The 20,517-nt window shown below is 43.0% G+C and overlaps 2 protein-coding genes across 5 annotated transcripts in view; both read left to right on the top strand.

Moving 5' to 3' along the window:
- The window catches only part of LOC146862741 (uncharacterized), a 54,501-nt gene extending 40,600 nt beyond the window's left edge, over positions 1-13,901 (top strand). Inside the window, exon 2 of the mRNA XM_085642010.1 lies at positions 12,809-13,901. Coding sequence (XP_085498136.1) covers positions 12,809-13,656 — 848 coding nt within the window. The 3' untranslated portion in view covers positions 13,657-13,901. The remainder of the gene's footprint in view (positions 1-12,808) is intronic.
- Positions 1-20,517, top strand: part of SLC7A2 (solute carrier family 7 member 2) — a 445,257-nt gene that overhangs the window by 122,832 nt on the left and 301,908 nt on the right. The gene's annotated exons all lie outside the window — the stretch shown is intronic.

Raw genomic sequence — 20,517 nt, 5'->3', positions numbered from 1 at the left:
TCCAATTATATGTAAATATTGGTAAGTTGTTGGAACGAAGAGACCTACAACAGATGTACCGTTGTGAGCAGATCTTGAATAAAACTTGGGATTCTTCCTGTGGTATACTTTGTAAAGATACAGGTAACCAATGTAAAGCATCTCGAGCTACTGATATATGTTTAAATGTACTTACTTTTGTGATAACTCAAATTGCCTGATTTTAGACTCTGCAGCTTTTGCAATGATTTGGCCGGAACGTGGAAATAGCATGCGATTTTTAGTCCTTAAGTTAATGATGCATTAACTACTGAGGCTCGAGGGCTTTGAGGGATTGATGGTGGATCTTTCTTAACCTCATGAGTTTATGAAAACAGGTTTTTATTCACAGTTGATTTGAAGGGTTATACTTAGTTCTTCAGTGTCAGTTAAAAAGTCACTTTTTTTTACTCTTTTGTGAGGCACAAGGGGGGAAGGTTAGTAGGTCATAGTGTAAGAGACCGGAGGTTATTTTTTCCCTGTAGCAGTCCCTCTGTTTTAGCTCCATTCAATTTTGACAAATTAGGGTTCATCCAACCTAATACTGAAAAGAGACAACCTACTAATTGATCTTGAATAGCTGAGGGTGGGTTGTCTAAATGCAGATGAGCTTAGTATCATCAGCATAAGAGACGATACTCAATCCAAATGTTTTGACAATGTTTGCAAAAGGGGAAATGTATATATTAAACAAAAGTGGAGAAAGGGCTGAACTCTGAGGTACTCTATGTTTGGATTGTAGAGACATGGAATGATAAGATAATAGTGTTAAAGCAAATTTCCTGTTGACTAAAAAAGCTTTAAATCAGGACAAATCAGTTCCTGTTATACCTGCTTCCTCAAGACGCCTGATCAAGATGATGTGTTCCACAGTGTCTAACGAATTGGGAGATCAATATCAAGCAAAATGAGGCGGGCCAAAATTCCTTAATCCAGAACAATTGTTATAAGATTGAATAATAACACCAGAGCTGCCTTTGTATCTTAGGTCTGACCCAAAACCCATTTGGCTGTTATAAATTTCTTTTTTTTTTTTAAAATATTTTTATTTTCGTCATCACAGTAGGCACAAAATAGAATACAGTAAAACAAAAACATATATAGTAGTATACATCAACAGTATAGTAAATTCAAAAAGGCAATAAAATAAATAGCATATGACATAACATATGGAGAAGGAAGGCAACGATAAAAAAGTAAGCAGGTAATCAGAAAGGACCATAGAATAACAAATTGAAATGATCACCAAATGATATAAAGCAATATAATCATAAGGGCACACAGGAACATTTACTTCGCAAATTACAGAACCACACATTCAATATAAGATATGTAGTAGGTTAATCAAAAAGACATTGGTCGCCAAAGTGCTTCTAATTTAACCAGGGAGCGAAGTCCCCTTGTATTTGCTAAGGCAGCCTCCAAGCCATAGGTTTCCTTAATTATCGACCAAAAATCCTCAACCTGAGGAGGTGTGGGAGAAATCCAAGCCCTAGCAATAGCTAGTCTAGCAGCAGCCATTAAAATTGAGAAGAGACATGCTAAACCTAAATTATTTTCTTTACAACCCAGCATGATCTCAAGACCAGTCAATGGTTGATTCAGGCCGAGTTTTAACTGAAGTAGCTGTTCAATTTTCTGCCAATAAACCGTCAGTGAAGGGCATGAGATAAACATATGCAACAAGTCGGCAGCGTATAATCCGCATTTAGGGCAATATTTTTTATCTCCCGTCATACTACCTGGATCCCATTTTGCAATTCTAGCCGGTGTGTAATATAGCATACAAGTAATACGTAATTGCTGGAGTTGCAAGTTGACAGAGTGCACCGAATCCTTTACATTAGCTAGTGTTTGTTTGATCATACTAGGGGAGACCGATATGCCCAGCGTTTGGCTCCAACGTTCAGCTAATTTTACGCTGCCATCAAGTTTAAAGCTAGACAGATGAATATACATCATACCTATTAAGGACTTGGTCTTTGTACCATATATACAATCCCAAACATTTGACTGTGTAAATTCAATTGGAGCGAGAGTTGTAGTTAAATAGTCTCTTATTTGCAAATACTTGTAAAAAAAATTTACCGGTAGCTTATACCTTGTGCGCAAATTTTCAAATGACATGATTCCTCTCTCATTATAAATTTCGCCCAGGTATGAGATCCCAAATTGACTCCAAGATTTGCCTGCCTGATCCTGGAAGATCTTAGGGAGCAGTGGGTTCCCCCACAAAGGAAATTTAGTATGCATTTTAGGTAGCTTACACTTAATAGCCATATCTCTCCATATGAGCACAATATCCCTCAGAGTCTTAAACTTGACTCTCTTAAAGTAATTTGGATCGTTTATACCATACAAAAACATGTCCCTTTGATTACCTAAAATAAGCTTGAATAATGAATTTGACTGGTCCAAGCCCAACAAGCATCGAAAACGAACAATAAATGAAGACCAGAAATACATTTTAAAATCCGGAAAACCCAGTCCTCCTTGTTCGTAAGGAGATTTAAGTAGCTCGATTGCTCTTCTGGGTTTTTTATAACCCCATAGAAAGCTACTGCATATGCCCTCAAGTTTTTTAAACAAATTGTTAGGAATTTTCAGCGGAATAGAGCGGAACAAATATAAAAATTTGGGAAGTATTTTCATTTTTATTAAGTTAGATCTACCCAATAGCCCCAAAGGGAGCCTGTGCCAAAATTTAAACAACCTAGCGGTTTCCTGCAAGAGCGGTAAATAGTTGATGTCTATTATCTGTTTAACATTAGGAGTTATTTTTACCCCCAAATAAGTTACTGTAGTGCACGCCCCAACCATCACATTATGAATCCCTAAAGTAGTAAGCACTTGAGGAATTTTTTTAGAATAAATACAGGTTCTGCATCTCCAATAATTGTTTGGGATACTATGAAAAGCGTTCGTCCGCGGTATCACACAGAAATATATTCTTTTACAGAACAAAAAAACGAAAAAGCGAAATGGAGAATCTATTACTTAATCTGCGTGATATTGAGAGAGAACATGTGAAGGTAGTTAAGAGTAAGGATTCAAAGGCCCAGGAAAGTATGCTCCTCTCTTTAATTGATGCAAGAATTGCAGTTAAAAAACATTTAAGAGAGAAAATGGCCGCAAAGTACAGTAAGCATCGGTTGGAGAGGTATGAGTATGGGGAGCATATAGGACATGTATTGGCATATCAGACTGCAGAGGCAAAAGCCAGAACTAAGATTGATGCTATTAAGGGAACAAATGGTATATTGTATACGGAAACATCGGATATCTTAGATCAGTTTTCGCAGTTCTATCAACAGTTATATTCTTTGACATGGTCATCTAACCAAGAAGAGATACTAGGCTATATCAATAACAGTGGCCTCCAGCCTGCAGACAATGAGAAAATTAATACACTAGAAGAAACAATTCTGTTAGAAGAAGTTGAATCTGCATTGTCACTACTGCCAAGTGGGAAGGCGGCTGGTTTTGATTCAATACCCTTAGAGTTTTATAAATCCTTCAAACAGATCATATTTCTACCTCTTATCAGTGCAATCCAATATGTAGCTATTTACGGTGAGGTGCCGGCATCATGGAATAAGACACAGATTGTGTTTTTTTTTAAAAAGGGCAAACCACCGACTGAGTGTGGTTCATACCGGCCAATTTCGCTTATTAATGCGGACGCGAAGATATTTTCTAAGATCTTGGCAAATCGCTTAGCCCCGATTATGACGGACTTAGTCTCTGAAAGTCAGCACGGATTTATATTAGGGAGGGATACTACTGCCCACGTCATCACGGCCATTAGTTCATTTGACTATGCAGAGCAAAAGAAAATCGATTTTGGCATGATCCTATTAGATGCTGAAAAAGCGTTTGATCGTGTCAGATGGGAATTTTTATGGGCTATCTTAGCAAAGATAGGTACTGGTAAGCAGTTCCAGTCCTGTGTAAAAGCTTTATATAGTAATCCTCAAGCTAATCTTTGCTATATGGGCTCTAGGTCAACATCATTCAGGATACTGTGCGGGACCAGGCAAGGTTGCCCGCTGTCACCATTACTTTTTGCTCTATATATAGAGCCATTTTTACGTATCCTTCAATCTTGTGTATACATTGATCCGTTGGTTTCCGGCACCTCTCAACTTAAGCTCACAGCATATGCTGATGACATAGCGGTTTATGCTACTAATCCAAGTGAGGCCGTGAATAAGATCATAGATGAAGCTGAGAAATACGGTAATGTCTCAGGATACAAGTTGAACGTGAATAAAACTCAAGTGCTTACTACTTTAGGGATTCATAATGTGATGGTTGGGGCGTGCACTACAGTAACTTATTTGGCTGTTATAAATTTCTATGTTCCTCTAAATGTGTAGCTAACCAATTTGAATAATATTTTTCCACCAGCTTTGCAGTGATAGTAAGGTAAAAGGTGGGCCTGTAAGTAGCTACACCCAGTGGGTGTAGGTTCGATTTTTTTTTAGCAATGTTTAAATAATTGACGTTTTCCAACTGTGCAGTACAATTCCACTGTTAAAGGAGGAATTTCAAATCTAAGGGCTGGTCGGAATGATGGCAGGACACAGCTTTTTAAGCTTTACAACAGGGGAAATATTGTCTTTATTAAGTAGAGTTCCAGTCTTAGTTTCGTCAAGGGGAGGGAGGGAATCAATTATACATTTCCCCTCAAATACCACTATGTCCTGAGTTTGCAATTCTAACAAGTATGTTTTGATTCGGAATTAATGGCCTCAAAAACGGTATCTGTTTTATAGATTACAGGCTTTGCTTAGTTATCACAGACATCTTGGGAGTCTGGGAATTATATAAGTAGGCAGTGTGGAATGGTAAAGCTAGTTACACATTTAAAGAGTTGTTTGGTACATTGGTGGCAGCTTTTATAATGTGGTCAAACTATGACAATTTAGCTGAGGTAAGGCACTTTTATACTTTCTCATCTGATTGTTTTTGTTAAAGTCGAGGTTCATTACTTTATGATCTTCTCCAACTATGTTCATCTTGCCTCAGGTTGTTTTTCATGTAGCATCTCATTTGTGACCACAGATTATTCATACACTTAGGATCCTTAGAAACAAATCATTGTAGGACTGCACTCGCTAGCTAACTTGTCTCATAGGTAACACAGAAATTCCTGAATAACACTTCTGCATTTTGCATAGTCTATCAGGGACCAAAGTTTTTCAAACTATTTATGAGCTTGGAAAATATCAAGTTTGCTACAGAGCTTAATAGTTGCACACTTAATAGCAGAAGAATGTATAGAATCTAAGTTAGTAAGGTTGCTTAGTGTCAAAAACCACAAGAATCATGCAAAATGCGATAGTAATATGGCTCTTGGGTAGTCATATGAACATCTATGTTTTTTATATGAACCCCAAAGATCTGACCCCCCATTTTTGGCCTGTGATGTCATAATACAAAATGTCCGCTGCAAGGGCTAGTAAATGATCATAAATGTAATATTAGTCTTCCAGCACATAATTGTAATGGTTTTTAAGCCAATGATTTAAAAAAATGCAAGTTAATTGACTCATAGTACACTTTGATAAGTATCTAGATAATTGGTAGATATACAGGGTGTTCCACATAACTTGCTCGTCCCTCCCTTAACTTTTGAACCGCTAAAGATAGAAATTTCAAACCAAAATCCAGGTTCAGTAAAAAATGTCTTGTTTATGTTGTTACTATTTTAGGGGCACTTGGACCCCATATATAGGGTGTACCACAAGTCTATTACAAAATTTTAAATGACACCCTGCATATTTATGCCATATTATTTGTTATAGTATAAATACAGATTTTGTAACATTTAAACATTAAAACATTTTTTATTGAAAAAGATTGAAGATACAAATTATATTGTTATTAATGTTTATTGTTATTTTAGTCAACAGTTTGTTTAAAGGTTACATTTTGGTCAGTCATCAAAAACATCCTGATTGCATTGTCATCACAAACACAAAGACTTGTACAAGAAAGAGACAATTGTTTACATTTACATGCATGGGTACACAATGTTTTCCATCCACACTTAACAAGTTCCTTACAATATTTTGAAGCATCAGGCAAAAGTTACCACAGAGGTTCCTATCGAGAATCTTCCCTCTGACATCCCCACTGAGCTGGATCAGGTATATCAGGATACATACTCCACCAATGAGCACAACATAACATGAATGGAATATAGCTCTCTTGCTGTGCTGTAAAAGAGCAGGATCTCTTGGTCGCACATTTTCTAGAGAGTGATTAAGTTTGGTCACCATCATTCTTCAACACTCATTAACAAAATCTGGTTTAATGTTCTTACTGTACAATCTAATTACAAATCGCTGAAGCTGACTGAAACTGTTATTTTAAATATCTTGTGGGCAATAGGAGAGCTCAATAAATGTTTCTATGATGGACTGAAAATTGTGCCTGTTTTCTTGCCATGACCTGCAAATACAGATACAGTGTCACACCCAGTAAACGCATGGAAAATAATATACCATCATAAACACTTTTGCCAAGTTTATTATCATACTCAAGGATAGGCAGTAGCCTTTGATGTTTCCCATACCAAAATCAATCCACCAATTTGAAAGATATAAGCTGCTAAATGCATAAAGAGCAATAACTGCTACATCGGAATCAACAGTACGTATAGTTATAGACGTCTGGCATACTTTTAGGTATGTAATAGGATTCTGGTATCAGCTTCTTCTTGATAACATGGTGTGAGATCAGATACATTCAGATTTTCGGTAATATTCACCATGTTCTCATCCTTTGTCAGTACTACAATTTTACCCTCTGGTATCTCAGGACTTAAAAAGTTAGAAGCAAAGAATTGGAACAAATCATTTTTGATATCCACAGTTTGTAGAAAAGTCATCCAGTTTTTCGGGTGTATTTGTTCAACCTTTTATACAATAGCATGGATCAAAACCTCACATCATTTTTTCTTCCTTTTTCAGAGACCCCTCTATGTAACGGTCAAATACTATGTCTATTCATTTAAGGCTGGAATCTATAGGTGCTGTAGTCTTGAAAACTGCATAAGTTGTCTGGCTTAAAGAAATTGATTATTGCCGATCCATTCCTAATAACACAACCTGCAGTGTCTGGAATGTTATTCATGTTATCTACAGCACCATTAGGCTTTTCCAAACGAGATTATGTCAGACCGTGTCTCTATTCTTAGCAATCCTCCCTCAGAAAGTGATGGGGGATAATCAAGATTCAAAATCCTTTAAATCTCCTTCTCAATCTTGGAAAGCAATATGCAGTCTCGTGAAAAGTGAACAGTAGTTTTTTAAGATGGATACTTTGTGGTTTACTGATTTTGGGACTACCTTATGAAATAAACATAACTTGTTTCTAGGAATAGGTTCACAAATAGATTGTTCGCAGCATACCAGGTGTTCATGAACAAACGTTCCATATTTAGTTCTTCCCACGTCGTCAATGCACACAGATTTATTTCCATTATCACTCATGATTAAGTTGGGTGCAATATTCATTAGCTTTTTACCAACACCACAGGCATAATGATTTCTGTTATCATGCCAAAACTGTTGTGTATTTTCCTTAATATCATTTACAAATAGAGTGTTGCAAGAGACATTGTCTTCATGGGGAACACAGTTATTTTCAAACTCACTGAATCCCATTTCTTCATTGAATTGTCCCAGACAGTTGGCAATTAGAGACACAGACACCATCCATTTCATCAACGCACTAAGGCTATTAAGAATACCAACTGCCTCACAGTCTGATTGATGTTATATCTTTGTTACACTGCTCATGCATCTGATCATGAGATATGCAGGAATGAGCTCTACCACTTTTACAAGTAACCAAATATCTGTTTGAAATTCTTCATTAACATCTGAACTTCTTGTTTTCAGCTCGACAAGCGTTCTAATGTATTGTATTGTATTGGTACTTATATAGCGCTGCTGTCACCCCATGGGTATCCTGAACAATGGCATCCACCTGGCAAATTGGGTGTGGTCCATAGCAAATATCCAAAGACAGATCATGTGCCGGGTTACAATAAACTTCAAAAAATTTGCTGATTGAATGGTATCAAGAAACTTGAATAGCAGGAATTTGAATTGAAGTGTAATATACCAATATTTGAAATGAACATACTCTGCACTCCTCATGGTATCCATTCTTTCATTGAAATGTGTCCATCAGTAAAAACATCATAAGCCTTCTTCAAAAGTATATATAGTGATGCAACATTAACTTTGTGTATGTAGTGGAATAGCTTTAGATGAGACCCTTTTAGACATTGTTTAACTTTAACCTCACTGGTATCTAAAATATTGGCCCAGCAATTACCATCAAGTCAATCTCCTAAAACTGCAAGGAATTACATTTCAATGTGTAATGCTCTCATCATGTTGTCTTCCCCATATAATTCTGGAAGTAACAACTGTAATTGTTCAGCGGTTGCATAGATTTGTTGATAACATGTCACCACAGGAGTCTGATTACGATTAATTGTGGCCAGTGTACTCTTTAGTATATAAAAACAGTGGCGTACCATAGAAGGAGAATTTATTGACTCGTTTAATAAAGGTAGCAATAAACTATGGCTTTTTGTATCAGAACCACTTCTGTTGGAGTGGAAAGCAGTGCAACTGGTGTGGCTTAAATTGGTTTGATTATGGAGATCAAAAGTTTGAATCATCTTCAGCCATTCATGTGACATAGGTTCATTATGAATAGGAGGAGGCTGGAAGGCATTGATATTACTTGCAGGTACATTTGGCTAGTTTTTTGTCATTGTACATGGTAACTGCAAATACAACTCTTGTAGGGATGAAGTACATTTCTTTTCCACTCTTTTTCTTCCATTTTTAAGAAGGATGATATGCCATGTGCATCTGATTTTCTATATCAGAGATATCTGTGGAAAAACTAAGTGGATGAAGATGACAAGGGATTGTGATCAATATTATGAAAGTGGAGAGTTGAAGGCCTGTTGGACACACCACCCCGTCATTTGAAAATTGATTACATTGTTTGTTAGTTATTGTTCCTGACATGTCTCGACCACACTCATATGACACATATATGCACAATTTGTGCAGTTTGTCAGCAAATTGGCATTTTTGAGTTTTAGCATGCACCATTATTTAAATATAAAGAGGTAGTGGAGTTTCATCTATCTGTTTTGTGGCTGATGTTTGCCTTCTTACACTTATTGGTATGATGACGAACAAGCTGTGAGATTGACAAAGCTGCACTCTACTTATCATTTACTGTGTTGTCATTTGAAATGCTACAGCCTTCCATAAGCATTCGTATTAGATTTAGCATAGCAATCCTGATGACATTTCTTGGTAATTTTGCTCAAACTGTCCACTAAATCCATCTACTTTAGGTTGAAACATTTCTTTTTGAATAATAGCAATATCATTGGCCAACCAGGCACCATCCTGAAAAGCATTTTGTTTTCAGATACTGAATATATTCTCTATTATATCGTTTTTGCACATTAGAAAAATATCTCTACCTTTTGGTTCAGCTGTCAGTTCTGGTATGTGCTGTGTACATATTTGTCTGCATTTTCTACACCTAATTCTGTTATACGATGAACTATGAGGGATTTGATGTTTGGTAAAGTACATACTGGTAATAATTCAGAATTTTGAAGTGTATCTTCGAGAGAGTTTACAATTTCACCTAATACCATGCCAAAGATTAATATCAATTTGTTGTCTTCGCTTTTTTCTTTCTTCTGTATGTGCCGAAGCCAGTTATAAAAATGAACAGGACACTTTTTGTGGTACTTCGCTTGAATTGCAACCATATCACCACGACTTAACTTGGCGACTTCTTTTGAGTCACTTAATGAAACTGCAGCATCTCAAACTAGATTACTCAATTCAAGTGAACGCACATTTATAAACTCTGCCCCTTACTCTTTGTCATGGTAGAAACACATAATTTTCAATTCACCATCTATAAATAAAGCACACGTACACCTTGAAGAGCTCATTTCGAAAACTGTCTTGAACTAGTTTAGTTTTTTTTGATAACCTTGCAAGTTTGTGTTTGTTAAATTTGTTTCTACACGTTTTATGGATTTTTTCATAGTTTTTATTTAACAGTTGTTCAACTACATCATGATTTTTTAATAATTTTGTGCTAATGATTGATGGAAGTCCTTTTATTTAGCCAAAGCTAGCAGATCCTCAAGCAAATTTTGTACCCAATTCCTTTATCAGAACGTTTACTATTGACACACTAATACTTCTGCTAAATCTTGTTGACACACAGATTCCAATCAATCTCTGTTCCAACATTTTGTGTACTAGATATAAACTCTTCATTAATAATTACAAATGTGTATCTTGTTTTGGTAGACATTTTTACTCAATGACGGCAGATAATCTTTTCCCAATTTCAGAAACCTGCAACAACAAAAATAATTGTTAGTTGACAAGGCCAGTACAACATACTTTTTTATTTACATCATAAGGTATTTACTTACGGGATCCATTTAACATTTCTCATACTTCATCAGGGGTCAACTAAAATACAGAATGTATACCACTTTTGGCATTCCTAATCAGAAAACGTGTAAAACGATGTGATGGAAGCCTAACATTAGATTCAGAATCTCTATACAAATAATAGCGGCAGGCCTTGTCTTTTGTGGCGTTATACGGGCAAAGTAGCCATATGATTTTTGGGTTCTATATCATACCTAATTTTTTATCTTATTATTAAGCCCTGTGGAAAGTTTCATGTTGGTATCACATTTTGCAAGATTCTAACGCTAAGGTACCTCACTAAGGGACCCTCCATAAACAGAAAGGTAAATAAACTGTGATCAGTCCATGTCATCGGTAAACTATCTTAAATCTCCATCGCATTTCTAGAAGAAATTACTAAATTATCTGTATGGCCTGCAACATGAGTGGACTCTCATAATAACGGTTAAAGCTCCACATTACCTAAGCCTTCAAGTAATTGGTCAGCAATCGTTTCATATGTGATGTTTATATAAACATTAGAATCTCCTCAATCTACCACTTTGTCACTTTTTACTATCAACAAGCTTTCAACTGTATGGATAATAAGCAGTAGTCACTGCAATCTATGGAACAGAACTGCTGTGCCAATATGAAAAATGTCCTAGTAGCCAAAAATAGTTTCTTGAGGTCACTGTTATGATTAGATCCTAGTGTGCCACTAACAGCACTTTTTCTGGAGCTAGGTGTCAAGCTCATCTGTGACATTATCATCCTGATTCTAGTATTGTATTGGGCGAGACTAAATAGGCTTCGTATTGAAGGTGTTTGCATAAAGTCAGTGGGGTAAGTGAATACACAGAACAGCATATAATATATATTTTTTCATGTCAAAGGTATGGTTAGAGGCGCTTGATGGGTCATCCATGCTCTCCTTGGTCCTGAAAAAACAGCCCTAATTAAGAAGGATTACTGGGCTTTGAAACTTAACAAGGTAATGAGTACTGCTCAAACTGGTTCATTGTTGCTAACCAATTGAGTATTTGGGGACTGAGAGGTACCAAAATTGGATTTAATTTATTCAGACGCAAGACATGCTGTTTACCTTAACTTTTGACTTGGTATACTCCCAGCCAATAAATAGAGGCCAAGATTGGACTAATTTTATACAACAATGCCTTAAGCGGCAGTAGCTTTGTATAAAGGATATAGGGGCATATGTATCAAAAAAGCGATTTGCGGTTCTCAAAATGCGATTTTTGGCGAAACGCATTTTGAGAATCACAAACCGCAATGTAAATAAAAAGTTGCAAATAATTTGCGATTCCTAAAAAATCTCAGAATAAACTGCGAATCCCGTATTAGCGATTCCTTATTTGCGAAATTTGCAAATAAAGAATAGCAAAAATAGGGAATCTGCAATTTAGGTGCCGCTTGATGACATCACACCCAGGAAGTGGTAGGGCCATGCTGCACCTGATTGCCTGAGGCTGGGTCAGAGGCTGTGAGGAGAGGCAGAGCAGTGAGCACAGCATTTCCAAACACCTACAATGGATCCCCAGGAGAAAGAGAAGGACAAGGAGGGGCAGTGAGAAAGAGAAATCATAAGTTCAGTGAGAGGAAGCAGGAGGTGCTGATAGAGGAGGTGGTAGTCAGCCATGAACTACTGTTTGGCAAAAAGGCACTCCGTGTCCCAGAGTCTAGAAAGAGGAAATTCTGTCTGGATATCCCAGCAAAGGTAAATGCTGTTGGTGTGAACCAGCACACTGTCAAGGAGCTGAGGAAGAGATGGTATGACATGCGCCAACGGTCCAAGGAGAAGGTGGCAACCAGGCTAGCAGAGGCCAAGAAGACATGTGGGGGAACACCAACTGCAACCGAGTCAACACCCCATGAGGAGTTGGTGGAGTCTACCCTCCTGCCCGAGAGCATCAGTGGTGTGGCTGACATAGAGAGCTCCGACCCTGCAAACACCAGCCAAGGAAAGATGCATGCCAGATGCAGCCGCACACATCACCATCCCATTCACACACTCAGGAATGCACCAAACACAAACTACTTATGCCACTCCGGTCCACTTTTTCCAGCACACACAGCAATGCATCATGGGAGATGTAGTCAGATGCATCACACAGTGGGGCAATGAGACACAGCAATGTTGAAGCAGTATGGGAAATCCTGTAAAGGGAAAAAGCGATAGATAGCAGTTAGCCAATACAAATTGAGAAACATTTATTGAGTGAGAAATGCAGACCAGGCCACAAAATCAAAATTTTCGTTTTCATCCACAGCACAACCTGGGACACAGGATGACAGTGCAGAAGCTGAGGAGGTGGAACATATGGATGAGCAGGCAGGGCAGGGGGACCCCGACGATACCACAGAGACCACACCTGTCCCACCGAGAAAGCGCAACAATGTGGCACCACTGCCACCTCTTGAGGCAGAAACACAGTCTATAGGAGAGGATGATGATCAGGCTGAGTCAGGGCAGCGTGCGACACAGGTGCCGGAACAGCACACACTGCAACATAGAGAGCAAGGATCTGTGAGACGCAGGCCAAGGGCGAGCACCAGCGTTGCCACAGATGACGAAGCCACGGTGTTTGCTGGACTGGAGGGCAGCATGCTGAAGATACAGCACCTGCAACAAAAATATTTGCGTTCCATCAACCGGCAGCTGTGCACAGTTAACAACAGCCTACACTACATTGGGGGGGGCATCATGGACTTGGCAGGTGCTATCCGTGAACTGTGTGTCACATTGAAGAAGGACCAGGCAGCCAGGCGCAGGGTGAGCCAACGTTCGGACAGCCGTCTGAACACCTACAACAAGTCCAGTGAGCATGCAAGTGGAGATGTCCCACTGCTGCCAGGATGGATGTGGCAAAAGGCCACCGCTGTGGAACAACTGCAGACAGCCAACACAGGTGGCACAGCACTCCTGGGCTCAGGGGAGAGCGAGGAGATGTCCAGCAGGAGCAGCATAACCCCACCAGTGCCCGAAACAAGACGGTGCAGTGGGAGACAGGGTGCAACACTGAGAAGTCAGGGGAGGGCAGTCAGCACCCAGATCAGGCAGCAGCAGGCCGGTCCAGGAGGAGATGAACTGCCCTCACTGAGTCAAGCAAATGGGTGAAGTAACCCATTCAAACCGGACTCCTGACTTGCGTACATACCTGCACTGTGGCCATAACATGTGCTACGTATAGCGACACTCATGGAGTCTGTCAGGCTGTGTGACGAAATTGTATCCTGCAGCTAAGGGTTTGAATAAATACAGACCTGCAACAAAATATCTTTTGCATCATGTCATTATTACTCACCTAGAAATAGTTCTGTGTGATCTCATCCCGTCTCTGTTGTCCGGCAGCTGCCCCAACTCCAACTGCTGGTCTGCCAGGGCCATCATCGTCAGAAGTATCAGTATCAGTTAGTTCTACTGGGATGCCTTTTCTCACAGCTATGTTGTGGAGCATTGCACAGGTAGCCACAATCTTGCAGCAGGTCTCAGGGCTGTATTGGAGTGCTCCTCCACTTTTAAGCAGGCAGCGGAACCGTCTCTTCAGGATCCCAAATGTCGGCTCTATTACGCAGAGCGTACATTTGTGTGTGCGGTTGAACCTCCTCTCCCTTGCATTGGCTGGATTTAGGTATGGTGTCAGGATGAAGTCCCGCACTGCATATGCACTGTCACCTGCAGGTATGGAAACGAGAGGTGAGTCAATGGCCCCCACCCCAGTGATGTACTGTATGTTTGAATGTTTGACATGCATTCACCTAGCAGGTAGCCCTCGCCAGCATTGAGATGTCTGTATATCCCACTATGTCGAAAGATAAAAGAGTCGTGGGTACTGCCTGGGTATTTAGCTACAATATCATTGATGATATGTTTGGCATTGCAGATGACCTGTATGTTTAGCGAATTTTATGATTTGCGGTTTCTGAATACATATTCATTGTTTGATGGGGGTGTGAGGGCCACATGGGTCCCATCTATGCAGCCAATTACGTGGGGGAATTGTGCAATCTAGTAGAAGTCCAGTTTTGTTTGCTGTAATGCCTGTTGTGTGCTGGGGAATTGTATGTGATGTAGCCTCTGTACCATTGCATCTAGAAATGCATGGAAGAAGCTCGACAGGCAACTCTGGGAGACCCCACCTGCCACTGCTATCACCCCTTGAAAACTCCCTGAGGACGGTAAGTGCAGTGAGCACAGGACCGGATATGGGTTGGAATGGTTTGGGTCCTGTGTGTTTGGTGTTCCAGATGGGGTTTCAGCTCCTCTATCAGGTCTAAAATGGTCTTTGAGTCCAGCCTGTACTTCTCATGGATCTCCTCCTCAGTCTGCTGGAACAGAGTGATGCGCACTCTGAAGATCCGTTCCTGTCGCCTCCTCCTCTGTGCTGCTGCCCGAATTCGCAGCCTCCTAGCTATCACATATAGCGCTGCCATTGTGGAAGTCCCTGTTGCATTGTGGGCTTGTTTATATAGCTTGTACCTGGTTACCACCTGCATTGAATTGGTGGTAAATTTGCTGTACAAAATTGCGATTTTCAAGAATTCGCAATTTGCAAATTTTTCATACATTTGATTGAGAATTCTTATCCTTTCGATTTCTCTATTTGCGAATTTCGCAGGCTGCGTATCGCAAATTGCTAACTTGCAAAAGAAATTCGCAGATTTCGGGCCTCGCAAAATAAGAAATCGCTAAAATAGCGATTTTTTATTTTACGATGCGAAAATTTGTCATACATAGTGATTGTCTATTTTGCAATCGCAAACACTGTTTTTTTGCAATTCGCAGTGTTTGCGATCGCAAAATGGTTTCATACATATGCCACTCAGTCACTACTTTTCCACCAATTACGCAAGAGTTCACAAAAAATGGTTGCTTCCAATATTATAGATTCCATCAGGTAACTAAAACTAAGAATGGTAGCACATTTGAAGTCTGCTTTTGAACAGTTGATCCTTGTGCAAGCAGACCACACTACCCATCATAATTATGAGCATCATCATGGCCTCATAATTATGAGCATCATTATAATTATGAGCTACATGCTGTAAAGGGAAGAAGTCTATACATATACTATTTGAGTAAATTGGACCTGGCAAGTTCATTTGTTGAGTTGCAAGTGAAGCCAGTTCTCTTTTTTACATTTAATTGTTGTGGGGTTCAAATATATGGCAATCCCAGTGATAAGATGTATTATTGCACAAACCCAATTAGAGTGCCAATACTCATTTCCATATAGATATGATGAGAAAAAAAATTCAAATGAGGTAAAAAATTATAAATCAGAAAAAGTAAATCCGGGGGCAAGCCGTAATGGCGGACGTGTGTTAGGCTAGCTCCGTCCAGCCTAAGCAAAAATCCTCTACTTATCCTGCCTCTCCGGTCTGTGTTGCCTTCCTCGATAGTGTCCTGGGTGGGGACACTATCGAGGCTGTGTCCTGTGCCCGTTTTGGCTGTGGAGCACTGCACGGCAGAACAGAGTGGCATTGGCCCGGAGCGCAGCCTGCGGGTGTCTGTGCTGCGCCACAATCGGGCGGTCTGGAGCAGAGGCTGGCTGCCAGAGAGCGCTGTGTCTGGGGACCTCGGCAGAGAACAGTGACGGCGTCAGTAAGCCCGCGTTGGCCGACTGTGCGGTGAAAATCCCTGGGAGGCAGTGATTAGCGGGTCTGAGCCGCAGGTGAATGATCGTCTCCCCCCTCGCTCCCCTTCTTGGACTGTAGTCGGCCTATCGGCGGCCATATCGGGCCACGAGAGATGTGAGGGGAAGGCGGGTGCTGGGCCAGTATTAGAACCAAAGTATCCTTGGCTCTCCGGCGTCTGGAGAGCCGCCCGCTGCCCCTGCCTTCCAGTGCTGCGCTCGACCTGTGGGACATTGGAGACCTCGGCAGTCCTTGGCTATTGTTGCCGCTCCTGGAGGTGTGAGAGGGCCCCCTGGGGGTGACAGTGAGGAGTGTGTGGGAGATTCCCCTGGCTCCTTATCTGAGAGCCCCATCAACAGTTGACGCCCAAGTGAGTGCGGTCACCCTAGGAAGCAGTGCAGGGGGCCTGGCCAGAGTGCGGTGGGCTGTGGCAGTGGGCGGCTGCCTTTGGACACCCACTGACCGGGACTGGGTGTCCCTGTGGTCCCCTCTCCTTCTCTTCATCATCCCTCTTCTTGCTGGCGGTCTCGCAGTCGGCGGTCAGGCCGGGCAGCGCGGACCATGGGGCTACACATCTCTGGCCCCCTTCCCCCCTCGTTTTGCACCGACGAGTGTGCTCTCCCTCTCCGGGGCCCGGCAGACCCACGGTCCCCTGACGAAGCTGCTGGGTGAGTCAGCCCGAAGATATCCTGGGTATCGGTTGGTGACCGCCATGACGAGAGATAAGGCAGGAGGGGGCTCGGCCAAGCAGAGCACACTCGACAAGTTTGCGGGCCTGGGGTCCCTGCGGCAGTTCCGAGGGCCACAGGGGGCAGGGCCGAACATGCCAGATAACGCAGCACTCATGGCTGCCATTACGCAGTCCAAGGACATGTTGGATGCTAAAATCGGGACGGTCGGCTCCGATGTCATGCTCCTACGGCAGGATTTGAGGAACGCAGTGGGTCGCATAACGGAGGCTGAGTCCTGGATTTCTGGCGTGGAAGACGAGGTCACCACCCTACAGAAGCGGGTGGCTACCCTAGAGACGACTCAGTGCGGCCTGGCAGCACAATTGGAAGATGCTGAGGGAATGGCCAGGTGCAACAACCTCCGCTTTGTAGGTTTTCCATAGGGCTGTGAGGGGGGAGATATGGAGCAGTTTCTTACTCAATGGCTGGAGAGTTGGCTCCCCCCGGAGTCCCTGTCTCGTTGCTTTTTAGTGGAGCGTGCCCATAGAGCTCTTATGCAGAAGCCTCCCCCTGGGGCCCGCCCGAGGCCGGTCATCGCAAAGCTGCTGCATTATCTTGACCGTGATGTAATTCTCAAGCAGGCCAGGGCCAAGGAACCTCTGCTCTTTGAAAATGTTGTATACACATTTTTTCCGACTACACGAAACTGGTTCAGCAACGGAGGCAATCGTTTCTGCCGGCCAAGGCCTGTCTTCGAGAACTGAAACTTCCATATGCACTGCTGTATCCGGCCCGGTTACGAGAGGTGTATCGGTCCGTACCCATTTTTTTGACTCTCCAGAAGAAGTATTTCACTGGACAGATGAGACAGTGCGGCAGCGTTCTCATACGCCGCCCAGGGGGGATCGTACTCGTCGTTTTATGAGGCAACTCGGAAGTTGCCGCAACCGAAACCTAAGGGCCACAGAGCTCCAGATCCAGACGTCAGGCTCAATCCTGCAGTGAATCCTCCCGGGCTGGACCGCCCTCCCTGCAGACTACCTTGGCCCCATGATTAGAAGAGGTGACTGTATCCCATGAGCCTTGACTATTGCTGCTTTGATCGGAGAAGCCCGTATATGGGCTGGTTTCTCTGTCGGTTCTTCCCCGGCGGAGAGAGTGCCTGACTCCAATGGGCTGTAAGTTGGGGATCCATTGGACGGAGTGTACTGGGACCCCAATTGGGATCTGCGGGTCACACCCGCCGCAACAGATACTTCATTGTTGTTGCGGTATAGGGTGGGGGGTTTGTTGGGTTGTTTTTGTTATTGTTTTTATCCCCAGATCGCACTTCTCTACACTAACATTTGGCCTCCATACTCCCAGCAAATATCTTATTTTACACCGGCGCACGCAACCTCGCTCTATCATGGCAGTCCCGCTAGCTAGTTCCCCGGGGTCCTCTGGTGCCCTTCGAATAGTGAGTTGGAATGTTAGGGGAGCTCTCAACAAAATTAAACGTGGGGCCATACTTCACCAGGTTGGATCGAAAGCACTTTGTTGTCAGCACTATGGGTATGTTCAGGTGTTTCATGTGGGGTTTATGAGGGGGTCATGGGGGGTGGTAGTTTTGATTCATCGCCGGGCCCCATATGCACATGTCAAGACGTGGGTGGACATTCAGGGGCGGTATTTGTTCCTACAGGGCACGATCTGGGAGGAACTGGTGGTGCTGGGCTGTGTCTACGCCCCCTTCACTTTCTTGGGGTCTAGTGGAACAGCTGATGACGCTGTGGGCAGAAATACCGGAGGGCCTATCTGTGATTGAGAGGTCTGGAACGACGTGATGGATGTGATCAGGGATCGGTGGTGGCCCGGGTGGGATACAGCGGTTCACCTGCCCACAAAACTATACTCTCTGGCGTTGGGGCTTGGCTGGGAGGACCCATGGCGCCGGTTGCATGGTAATGCCCAGGGGTACACATATCTCTCGGCGGTTCTCTGCTCCCACTCCCCCCTTGATTACCTATTTGTTTCCCGAGTGGCGGCTTTCAGGGTGGTCGGGCTGATATTCTCCGAGAGGCCTTTCGGATCATTCGCCGATAGCCCTCACACTAGACGGCCATTCTGCTGGCGCCTGTCGGCTTGGAACCTCCAAAAGGAAGAATATAGGAAACGTATGGAAGGGGCTATCGTTCAATATTTGACACTCAACGTGGGATAGGTTTCAGGGGCCGAACCCCTATGGGAGGCCTTGAAGCCCACTTTACGGGGTATCAACATCTCCTTCTGTGTTGCAGCTCGCAGAGCGCGTTGGGAAGCGCTGGTACAAGCAGAGGCCAATATTGTGGATTTGGATCAGCGCAGTAGGGGCGAAGGGGGTAATCAGGTCCGTCAACAATTGTTGCTGGCACAACAGAATTATTCCGCACTCCTACTAGTTGAGGCCCGCCAGGCCTGGCTGGCAACACGCAGTCGGGTTTACCAGTGGGGAGATAAGTCGAGCAAGATGCTCCATCGGTTGTGTCAAGGGACGTTCCATTCCCAGACTGTTCCCGGTATAGCAAATTCAGATGGGGAGTCCCTCACTGACCCCTCGGAGATTGCCGAAAGTTTCTCTATGTATTACGCGGAGTTGTACGCCCCCAGAGAGTGTCTCCACGACATTACAATAGGCCGGTTTCTTGATGACCTCCTGCCTAGGGCTCTGTCAGATGAGGCGAGTGAGGAATTGGACCTCCTCCTTACGGAGGAGAAATTGGGGGCCGCCCTGTGAATTTTTAAAAAATACTTCTTGCAGCTGGGGCCCTACAACCTCAGGGTGGTAGAAGAGGCCCACGAGCGGGGATGTCTCCCTCGTGATTGGAGACATGTGGAGGTGGTGGTTCTTCATAAACCTGGTCGACCCCCTGATCCGTCTGAATTTCGGGCCACGTTTCCTGTCCTACCTGACTTTGCTCTACACTGATCTCACTGCATCAGTGCGCGTTGCCGGCTCTATCTCCTCTACCTTTTCCATTGGACGAGGTACCCGGCTGGGCTGCCCTCTGTCTCCATACCTATTCGCATTGGCTATGAAACCGCTTGGGTGCGTATCGATGCGCAGGGGTCTGGATTTGAATGGGCGCATGGACTATCAGATCGTATAGCATTATATGCTGACGACGTTTTGATTTTCCTTACCGATGTGGATAAGACGGGGCCGAGATTACTTTGCATCATGCAGATTTTTGCGGAATTGTTGGGTTTCTACATGAACCCACGCAAGTCCACCTTGTGGGTTCTTGGGGATGCGTCGGGACTCAGCTCCTGGGCCTCCTCGGTTCGAGTGGTCACAGGTGGCATGAATTATTTGGGAGTGTTCCTGTCAGACTCGCCTACCGTGTCTTGGGAAAGGAACCTGGTTCCGGTTTGGGAATGCGTGCGGGAGGATCTTAAGACCTGGTCCCATATGCCACTGTCAATTTATGGTAGATCGGCCATATTCAAGATGGTCTCGATCCCCTGTTTCTTATATCAACTGCAGAATCACCCCCATCTGATTTCCCCGAGATGGTTCCGCCAAGTTAATGCTGCCCTGGGTCAGTTTCTATGGGCGGAAGGAGCAGTGGGAGTTGCCCTACGGACGTGCTTCCTCACTACGTACTGTGGGGGCCGGCGACCTCTGATATTCTTTCCTACTATGTGGCCTC

This window comes from Triturus cristatus, chromosome 2_2 (assembly GCF_964204655.1).
Source record: "Triturus cristatus chromosome 2_2, aTriCri1.1, whole genome shotgun sequence".
Taxonomy (NCBI): Eukaryota; Metazoa; Chordata; class Amphibia; order Caudata; family Salamandridae; genus Triturus; species Triturus cristatus.
This window is presented reverse-complemented; position numbering and strand designations above follow the sequence as displayed.